This window comes from Gekko japonicus, unplaced genomic scaffold (assembly GCF_001447785.1).
Source record: "Gekko japonicus isolate JY-2015 unplaced genomic scaffold, Gekko_japonicus_V1.1 scaffold536, whole genome shotgun sequence".
Taxonomy (NCBI): domain Eukaryota; kingdom Metazoa; phylum Chordata; class Lepidosauria; order Squamata; family Gekkonidae; genus Gekko; species Gekko japonicus.
In genome coordinates, this window is record NW_015176467.1 from 712,980 (window position 1) to 723,995 (window position 11,016).

General features: G+C 45.8%; 1 protein-coding gene across 3 annotated transcripts in view; it reads left to right on the forward strand.

Annotated features, from left to right (window-relative positions):
• The window catches only part of TNRC6C (trinucleotide repeat containing 6C), a 285,172-nt gene that overhangs the window by 38,678 nt on the left and 235,478 nt on the right, over window positions 1-11,016 (forward strand). For all 3 annotated transcript variants that reach the window (XM_015427099.1, XM_015427101.1, XM_015427100.1), the window contains exon 3: window positions 2,321-2,342. In XM_015427099.1, the coding sequence (XP_015282585.1) occupies window positions 2,321-2,342 (22 nt within the window). The remainder of the gene's footprint in view (window positions 1-2,320; window positions 2,343-11,016) is intronic.

The window sequence follows — 11,016 nt, forward strand, 5'->3', positions numbered from 1 at the left end:
AAAGACCAGATGAAGGGAGCCGGGAACTTTGGCAGCCTCAAGCTTCAAAGGGTGAGGACAGGAGGGGGAGGAGGGGGGAAGAAAAGAGCTATGGGCCTGATTAAAGCCATGGGCGGACTGCTTCAAAAAGGATGTGGGCAAAATCAAGAGGGTGCAGAAGAGAGCAACGAGGATGATCAGGGTCTGGAGACTGAGCCCTACAAGGAAAGGCTAAGGGCCTTGGGAATGTTTAGTTTGGAGAAGAGGAGATTGAGGGGGACATGATTGCTTTCTTTAAATATTTGAAAGGCTGTCATTTGGAGGAGGGAAAGGAGCTGTTCCAGCTGGCAGCAAAGGATAGGACCCAAAGCAACGGGTTTAAATGACATGCAGAAAGGTATCGGCTGGATATTAGGAAAACCTTTTTCACGGTCAGAGTGGTTCAAAGGTGGAATCAGCTGCCTAGGGAGGTGGTATTCTCCCATTCACTGGAAGATTTCAAGAAGCGGCTGGATGAATATTTGTCAGAGATGCTTTAGGCTGGTCCTGCTTTGGGCAGGGGGTTGGACTAGGTGGTTGGTATGGCCCCTTCCAACTCTACGATTCTATGATTCAAAGTTTGACACCCCTGGCCTAGGGTAACTAGGGTAATAGTTGGGCAGTACAAGAAAGGCCTAAAAACACATGATGCTGGGAATGTTCCTTAATATTTTATGCACAGCTAGTAAATTTAAATTACATTAGCTGAGCTTCCTTTTCAGCCAAGAAAGAAGAACATGCCATTGAGTTGCAACTGACTCATGGCGACCCCTTCCACAGGTCATTCCAGGCATGAGATGAGTAGAGGTAGTTTCCCATTGTCTTTCTCCACATAGCAACCCCAGTCTTCCTTGGTGGTCTCCCATCCAAGTACTGACCTTGGTCATCCTTGCTCAGCTCCCAAGCTCTCATGAGCTTAGAGCAAACTGGGCTATTCCAGTAATGAAGAAAAGCTGCTATGAATTTTATATTAAAATGTGTATGTTTCCTTTCCATAAAGCTCATAGTTGATTATTATACCAACTCAGATGTGTTTGCATAGACTTACATAATTCTATTCTTAACGGCTATACTTTGTTGGCAGGAAATTATTATTTTTGTATGAAAGCGCAGGAATCTCTAATTGTGCACATCTGTTTGACACATCAGTGGATCCAACTGTAATCTAATTCTAGACAACTCTTTCCAGTTACAAAAAATGAATTAAGATGGGTAGCCATATTAATCTGTCTGTAGCAGTAGAAAAGAACAAGAGTTCAGTAGCACCTTAAAGAGTAACAAAATTTGTGGCAGGATATGAGCTTTTGTGAGTTACTGCTCATTTCTTTTCATATCTGAAGAAGTGAGCAGTTACTCACAGAAGCTCATACGCTGCCGAAATTTTGTTAGTCTTTAAGGTGCTACTGGACTCTTGCTTTTTTCTAAAAAAAGAATGATTGTTTTCTTGCTGTTTTTATTGGATTGCTGAACTATATCTAGAGATAGTTTCTGAATCTCAAAAGGTGGCATGGATGGGAAAATTTTGTCTGCTACTGCTATGCCCAGATTCTTTCAAGTTCTGATATGATAGGAGCAGTAGCACCTGAAAGAATTCTCCTTTCTATGAAATCCTGAGTTTTAGGAACTCCCTAAATACCTGTACCTGGCAAACCGAAGCAATACTTGACTTCTGAGGATAAATAGAAAAACAAAAAAGCTCCTAATAGCTGGTATTTCCATTCATGAATTAGTAAAATGTGTTAGCCAGCATAAAAGAGGTAGCATGTACATCTTTAAATATCTTCCGCTGCAAATAATGAAGAGATTCACTCATGAACAGTGCTCTGATCACATGTCCTGTTCAGATTTTTTTCTGAATAGTGTGGTATTTCCATTATTTTACCATTGTATGTGTTGGGGGGAGGAACCTACTCTTTGGATCAAAGTTTGAGTCCAGTGTCACCTTTGACCAACAAAGTTTGAGTCTGGGTATAAGCTTTTGTGTGCATGCACACACGAAAGCTTATTCCCAGAATCAAACTTTGTTGGTCTTAAAGGTTCCATTGGACTCAGATTTTGTTCTATTGCTTCAGACCAACATGGCTCCCCTCCTAAATCTACTGTTTGGATGTAAGAGATGGTCCATGACCACCAGTACCTTCTTGCGACTGCCTGCAGGGTCCAGCGTATTTTACAATACCAGCACCACCATAATTTATATGGAAGATGTGGTTGATTGTCAGGGCTGCAGATTTCTTTTAATGATTGTCCTCATTAAAAAAGAAATCTTGACACTGATCACTTTTTGTTTTTTATCTTTCAGGCTGCTGAACAAAAAGCCAAAGGTAATATAATGTTCGATTCTTTGTAAAATAGTAATTGTTTCCATCAGTTTGAAACTGAATTTTTAAAATGGACTGTAGACTTATTATTAGATGGGAAAATGTTTCATGGTGCATGTAGGTTTTGAGGGGTATATTTTTATGTTGTCGTTAAATAAGCCTCTTTAAGCACAGAGTTGATTTTGTTGTACCACTTCACACTTATGTGGTTCTGTGTTTCCTTGCTCTCTGGGCTGTTGTGACATTATTTTAACTGAGTTTAAGGACTTAAACTTAGCTTAGGTGACACAGAGTGGACTTGTGTGCTCCTCTTCGTCTATCACACCATGCTTCCATGGTTTGAGATAAATGATGTTTATGTGACATCCAAATCAGGTAAATTTTAGTTATTGCTAACTATACTTTGTCTGCAAAGAAGGGATTGAAAACATGACTCTGAAGTGCATTTCAGTCCCTCACTTGGAGGGAAACTATGAGTACTACTAACTGTAATTTGCCAGATTCAGAGGCATGATAAACTATGGTTATGTGAAGCTGTGGAAGGGAAGGGAAAGGAATGTGCAAATGTGAGGTGGTATGCCTAATCACAAAACCATGGGATTGGATCCAGACTAAGTTTTCCTTTCAATTTGATTTTTATTTTGTTTTAAATAAATCATACAACACCCTTTCAACAATAGTATAACATTAATTACATCTGAGATAAGCAGATAAAAAAATCAATAGCTATGCCACTGGTTCAATATAAAGAAAAAATGAGATAGGTTGCCTACTTTTAAAACAGCAAGGTGTTTTCTGCCTACATCTCTTAAACAGGCCAGTTCTGTTAAACAAGAGTTTAACCAGATAACAGAACCAGACTTTTTGAAACCACCACTGATGGAAGGGTTGGGTAATTTCTCCCAATTTTCTCTTCTTGCCACAGATCCATGGTTTGCCTCTCATGCTATTCCTGAGGGTCTCCTGTTCCCCAGGAACAGCATTTGGGGGAGATCGAGGGAAGAGAGTTAGAAATGTTCTGCTCTACTGACAGACGTGACCTGCATGAATGAAAAAATTAGTGATCTATGAGTGTGAGGATTGCGATCTCGCTCCCCACATTCCTTTCCAGCCCTGGGTTGATTCCTGGGGTTGTGGGCCTTGCATGAATAGCCATACAGGTCAGGACTGCCGTGGGGAGTGGGTAGGGAACAAAATTACCCTCTCTCCTCATCCTACCAGTGATTTTGCTCTCTTCCTTAGTGTACCTGTCAAACTATTAAGATCTACATCATATAAAGAAAATATACTCAAAATGTTTTACAGGTGGCACTGGTCGCCTGACAAAATGGCCAAATGTTATAAAGTCATATCAAGAAACTGTTGGAGATGTAAGAATAGTATAGGCACTTTTTTCCATATGTGGTGGCAGTGTGAGAAGTTCCATAAATTTTGGAAAGATGTTAACCAGTTAATAACAGAGATTATGGACATAGAGCTACAATTGTTACCAGAAATTTACTTGCTTAATATAATACCAGATGGGTTCAGACGTGATGATGTATGTATTTTATCATATACCATTGCTGCATCTAGAATACTTGTTGCTAAATGTTGGAAAACCGATAGCTTACCTACTAGAGAAGAGTTGATCATAAAAATGTGTGATGTGGCAGAAATGGATAAATTGAATATACTTTTAAGAAAAGATGAAAAAGCTTTCCAAAAAAAGATGGTACAAAGTAAACAAATGGTTTAGAAATAATGTTTAATGTAAAGTCCAAAATTTGATTTATATACTGCAACTTTGTTTTTCTCTTTGTAATGTAAAAATCATAAATAAATCTTTAAAAAAACAAAAAAAAGTCCACTTTGCAGCCTCCGACACCACCGCCTACGCTCTCTTCAGCGTCTGGCCTTATTCCGCTGTGTCAGTCTACAAGATCGCCTCCCGACTTGTAGTATCACCGGGACTCTCGATCTCTGTCTCCACACTCCTGTACCCCGATCCATGATTTGGAGGGCAGGGAGCATTCTGTCGGCCGCCGATCTCGGTATGATCGAAAGCGTCTCATTCGTCGTCTGTCGCCTTCCCCCTTGGGATTGCCTTCCGATGACCAATACTGGTCTCCTGATGAACGAGATCAGCCTGATTATTATCCTTATTACTATCCGAGGTCTCCTACTCCTCAGTGGCACCACTATGATCGGCTTCATCACTTTGAACGTACTGAGCATCGACGTGTTTCGGATCACGCCAGACGTTCTAGGTCCGTGACTTCGACCCGCTCTGGGGCTCCTCACCACCCTCTTGAGCTCTCGAGACCTAGGGATGCCCCAAAGAGTTCTCCCTTAGAACCTGGGCTTCATCCCCCTGTTGATGACCCTATGCCGGCTGATCTCACTGAACCGCTGAAATCATCCTTTCCCATGTCGATCTTCGACAGCTCGGATTCGGGAGACCTAGAACTCGATGTTCTGCACATTGATGATGAGCCTCAGGGCTCAGGTTCTAGTTCCCCCACTGAGGGCCCGAAAGCGTATTTGGAACTCGTAACCAGGATGGCCTTTGCGCTTCAGGTCCAGGGTTCCACTGAATCCCCGGCTGTGACCGATGTTGTTCACAAGCTTGTTCAGGCTGACCTCCCGCCTTCTACGGCCCTGCCTCTGCTGCCAGTCCACCTTTCTGCCCTTAAAGAGTCCTGGGTCCATCCCGCTTCGATTCCCCCGGGCTCCAGATGATACAAAGCTCTTTATAAGGTTCAAGAGAACTCGGGGAAGTTTCTCTTTAGGCAGCCTCCACCGAATTCTATGGTGGTACACTCTTCTTTGAAATCGAAGCAATCTGCCCGCCACTCTGCGCCTCCTGACCGTGAGGGTCACAAGGTCGAATTTATTGCGAAGAAGATGTATTCCTTCACCTCTGTGAATCTTCGTATTGAGACCTACCTGTCATATCTGTTGGCTTATGCCTTTAATGTGGCTAATGCAGCTCGTTCCATCTTGGAGTTAGTTCCAGAGGTCCCACATTGTCGGGGGCTGTATCGGAAATTTGTACGATTTTGAAACAGCAGATTAATTCAGCCCGCCATGCGCTCACTTGCTCCTCAAAGGTCCTTGTCTCCTCTGTTGCTCTCCATCGCCACTCTTGGCAAAGAGGTACCTCTTTAGAATCCAATGTGAAATTTCGGATTCAGGACCTCCCGTTCGATGGCGAACGTCTCTTCCACTCTACCACTGATGAGGCCTTGAAGGCTGTGCATGATAGTCAGAAGCAGGCCCGGAATCTGGGTGTCTCAACCTCGACATTGATACCGTTCCTGGAAACCATATTATGCCAGGCACCAGCCATCTCCCGCCCCCACCTCCCAATGGAGAAAGAGGCCCTATGACTCCCGTTACCTGAATAGGGGGCGCCAACAGGCCCCTAAAAAACCCAAGCAGCCCAAGCAGTCTGTTTGACTGCTTCGATTGCCTGCTGTCTCCTCCGTCGTACACCCCTCCGGTCCGGACCCGACTCTTCCCTTTTCTGCCAACGTGGGAAGAAATTTCCACCGATTCCTGGGTCCTCACCATCCTATGGGTCAGGTACGCCATAGAGTTTGTTTCGTCTCCCGACTTACCTCATTTTGTCATCCCCCCCCCCCCCGGGATCCTCTCCTCCATTTTGAAATTTCTGCACTTCTGACCAAGGGCGTCCCGGAGGCGCAGTGAACCCTTGTACTAAAGACGGATGGCATTTTCAGGGCCATTATGGATCTTCAGGATCTGAATTGATACATTTGATGTGACAAGTTCCAAATGGTCACCCTACAATCTATTCTTCCACTTATTCTCAAGGCTGCATGGCTCATCTCTGTCGATCTCCTGAACGCGTATTTTCATGTTACTATCCGTCCCCAACATCGAAAGTTCCTGCATTTTGCTGTCGGCAACGCACACTACCAATACCGAGTTCTTCCATTCGGACTCTGCACTGCCCCAAGGGTTTTTACCAAGGTGATGGCTTTGGTGGCTGCAGACCTCCATCGTCGTGGGATTGTCCTGTATCCCTATATCGATGACTGGCTTCTCGTCGCCGTCACGTAAGACCAGCTCCTCCTAGATGTCCAAATGACCCTGTCTCTCCTTCGTGCCCTCAGGCTTTGTGTAAACCTACCCCAGTCGTCTCTCTGACCTGTCCAGGTCCTTAATTTTTTGGATACCTGTCTCAATACCAACCTGGAGACCGTGTTTCTCCTGAACTTGACCTCTGACATACTCGCCTTGGTCTCGCAGTTCCAGACCTCTCCCCGGCAGTCCACTTGGTCCATCATGAGGCTCCTGGGGCACTTTGCGTCTACTGTCTTCATCGTCCGTCATGCCAGGTTGAGGATGTGTCCCCTCCAACTGTGGCTTCTTCATGCCTTCGACCCTCTCTGCAGTCCGTGGCACAAAATCCTGTCAATCCCACCCTTTGTCATCGACTCCCTCACCTGGTGGTCTCATCCTGAGCACCTGCTCTCCAGCATGCCCTTTCGGTATCCTCCTCTGCAAGTGTTGATTTCCACCGACGCATCCCTCTGGGGTTGGGGAGCCCAGTGTGGAATCCTTTCGGACCAGAGGACCTGGTCTCTTTGCGAGGCCACCATTCATATCAATGTCCTGGAGCTGTGTGTGGTTCATCTCACTTTCCATTTTTTCTTCCCAGGGCTTCGAGGCAGAGTCGTTCGGATTGCCTCTGACAACACCACCACCATTTACTACATAAACAAGCAGGGCGGGACTGCCTCCCTTCGTCTTTGCCAGTCAGCTATCGATCTCTGGCGCTGGTTCATCCACCATTCCATCACGCTTTCCGCAAGACATATTCTGGGCATTCAAAACATGTATGCCAATCAGTTGAGCCTCTCCCGCTCGTCAGACAACGAATGGTCCATCCATCTTCGATACCTGAAACCTGTCTTTCTTGAGTTCGGTCGCCTTGTCATCAACGGCTTTGCAACTGCAGACAATGCCCAGTGTCGCCTCTTTTTCAGCCACGGTCCGCCATCTGCTCAGTCGCTGGGAGATGCCTTTCTCCACACCTGGAAGGGAACCCTATTCTACTTCTTCCCTCTGTTCCCCTTGATCTCCCGGGTCGTTCAGAAGATTGTGGCCGATGCCACGTCGTACATCCTTGTCACTCCATGGTGGCTGCGCCAAGTCTGGTTTCTGCACCTCCTTCGTCTCTCCCACCGGACATTCTGGCCGCTGCCTGTCATCCCCGATCTCCTCTCTCGGGCTTGAGGAAGGATCCTCCACCCCGATCCGGGTTTGAGGAAGGATCTCCACCCCGATCTGGGTTTCTTCCGATTAACTGACTAGAAGAGACCTGCACTAGACTTCCCGCCTGAAGTGTCTGAAGTCCTCCTGAATTCCAGGAAACCCTCTACCCGTACCACTTACCGTTTGAAGTGGAAGAGGTTCCAGTCGTATGCCTCTGATCACTCCTTCGATCCCGTCCAGTTGTCTCTCCATGAGATTTTTTCCTGCGTCGTCTCTTTAAAAAATAATTGCCTTGCATACTCGTCTTTAAAGGTCCATTTAGCAGCCATCTCTGCCTACCATCCCTTGATACAGGGATCCACAGTCTTTTCCCACTGTCTTACAAAGTCATTCCTTAAAGGTCTCCTCTGGCTCTGTCCCCCTAGGAAGCCCTTGGTGCCTTTGTGAATTCTGTCACTCGTTCTCACTCAACTTATGCCCAAGCCGTTCGCGCCCGTGGCTATGGTCGATCTCAGGTTGCTCTCCTGGAAGACGGCCTTCCTTATAGCGATTACGATGGCACGCAGAGTAGGGGAACTAGCTGCCTTTCGGGCTGATCCCCCCTATACCATTTTTCATAAGGAGAAGGTTGTCCTTAGACCAGATCCTTCTTTCCTGCTTAAAGTCGTTTCTGCTTTTCACCTGTCCCAGTCGTCTGTCTTACCTTCTTTCTTTCTGAATCTGGCTGATGCACCTCAGAGAGCCCTCCACTGCCTCGATGTGCGCAGAGTGCTCTCTTTTTATTTACATAGGACTCAGCCTATACGTAAATCTCCTTGGCTGTTCCTTGCCTATGGCTCCCCTCATGTCAGGGAGCCGATTTCCTTTCAACGCTAGTCTAAATGGGTGACTTCCACCATAGTCCTTTGCTTTGAGCTTGCACGTCAACCCATCCCTATTTGTGTCACTGCCCGTTCTACACTGGTGGTATCGACATCCACCGCTTTCCTGGCTGGTGTTCTGTTGGAGGACGTCTGTGCGGCTGCTACGTGGTCCTCGGCATCGACCTTCGTGACCCACTACAGACTACACATCCAAGCTCGACGGGATGCTGCATTCGGCCAGTTGGTGCTGCGATCTCTCTTTGCTTGACCTTGCTGTGTCCCCAGGCAGGACCCTTTTTTTCTCACTGATGATGCTGTGTCTTAACTAGTATTCTTTGTGTCTTTTGCAGCTGCCAGCTCTCTCCTCCAACTAGTTCAGCTCTGGTAATCACCCATGTGTGGGACTGCACAGAGACCATGACGAAGATAAACAGGTTGCTTTCCTGTAACTGATGATCTTTGAGTGGTCATCTGTGCAGTTCCACAATCCCACCGAACCTTCCCCACTGCTGGCATCTCCTGTTAACCTTTCTTTGGCTTGATGGGATATACTGGTAGCGGTCGAAGGCATGTGCAGTACGTGCTTGCTCCCCAGGGCAGGAAGAGAGCCCACCAAAAGCTTTCTGAGGCAAAGCTCTAGAAGTTTCTCTGGTCGAGGTCATGCGCAGGCGTCCAACCCATGTGTGGTACTGCACAGATGACCAAACGAAGATCATCAGTTACAGGTAAGCAACCTGTTTTTCTTAACTTACCTCTAAATCTTGTCTAACATAATTATGTGATATTATCTAAATAACTGATTGGTTTGTAACTACATATGAAATAAACAACATAAGTGCTGATTAGCTAACATAATCATGTGGTATCTAGATAACTGATTGGTTCATAACTAAATAAGAGATAAGCAACATAAGTGCTGAATAAGCTAATCTGTAGGTTCGTGTGAAATACATCTGGTAAAGCAAGATAAGAAGACCAATCTCAACTTTTAGCCTCTATTAAAAAGCACTTAATCTACCTTTTTCTGTAAGTGGTACAACTAACTGTCCAAGATGAAACTAACTTGAAACAGAGTTCGTGGATAGTTGAAAAAGTGCCTGGCTTGCAAACTCACCAAGAAAAGCTTAGTGATATAGCTACCACAGTAGTACTGCTCTTCCAACCTAATAAGGGCACCAGATTCAGGTGGTATCAGTGGAGGCACAAGGCAGATCTTAGACCAGGGATGGCCAAACTTGCTTAATGTAAGAGCCACATAGAATAAACGTCAGATGTTTGAGAGCCGCAAGACATGAACAAATATCACACACTTTTAATTGAATAATATGCACATTTGCTTTTTATTAACATAAAATGAGACTGCCAAAAATGAAAACAAAAGGAGTAAAAACAGATATTGATAATGAAATTTATTTGTCCAATGATATTTGTTTACTAATGATATTTACTCATCTAAGAGAGAGAGAGGTGGAAAGAAGGTATGAAAGAGGTGGAAAGAAAGAAGAGAGAAACAAAGACAGCAAATGGAGAGAGGGAGGGGGAAGGAAGAGAGAAAGAGGAAGGAAGGTAGAGAGACAAAGAAAGATGGAAAGAAAGAAAGAGAGCCAAGAAAGTTGGAAAGAAAGAGAGCAAATAGATGGGAGGTGGAGGTGGAAAGAAAGCAGCTTTAAATGGGTCCTCCAACTCCCCCCCCCATGCCCCCATGCCGGCTGGTTTGGCTTGGAGAAAGGATTTAAAGAGACAAATGCTTTCTTCAAGCCAGCTGGGGGGAGGCTTTGAGAACACATTTAAAGGTAAATTGCTGTCTTTCTCCCTTGAGGCGGAGGACATCTTGTGGGTGATTCCCATCCTTCTCTAGGGAGGCAGGACTAAGTTGAAACTTCTTCCTGTTTCCTTTGGAGGGAGTCACCCTAGCTCAGTTCTTTTCCTGCCTCAGTAGGGAGAGCAGCTTAGGGTTAGCTCTGCTAACATCTTCTACCAAATTACTACCTTCTCCACTTCAAAGTTCCTTCTTTCATTTCTACCTTTTCATTCCTACTTTGTCTCTCCTCTAAACAAAAAACAACAACAAAAAACTAAAACAAAAAAACCCTCTCCTCCTCTCTACCCTCCCTGCCTTCCGCTGGGCAATAAATTACTAATAGCCCTCATAAAAGGAGGCCCTCAGCTCTGGAGCCTGTTATGGCACACAAGGGAGAGAACGACGGCTTTCTTTCGGCTCCTGAAAGTGAAACCGATGGGCATTCGCATAGCGGCCTCGGCTCCAAAAAGAGAAACGCATCGCCCAGGACGGATCAGGAAGACGGCACCGAGGCTAAGCGCGCCAAAACTACTATGCGCGCCATCAATGAGCCCACGTCGGTGGCGGCGGCCATTTTAACGACCAATAGCCGCATCCATTTACAAGACGGGGATGGCCGACAGTGCCCAAACCCGCAAATCGAGCACCCCGGGTCCCCTACCCATAGCGGGGCCGCACTTGCCTTTACACACTATAACGAGCCTGTGTTGCTGGATGCCGGGATGATGACCTGCAGAAGCGGTAATGTGTTGTTTCAACCACCACCCCATCTCCCCTGACGCGAGGG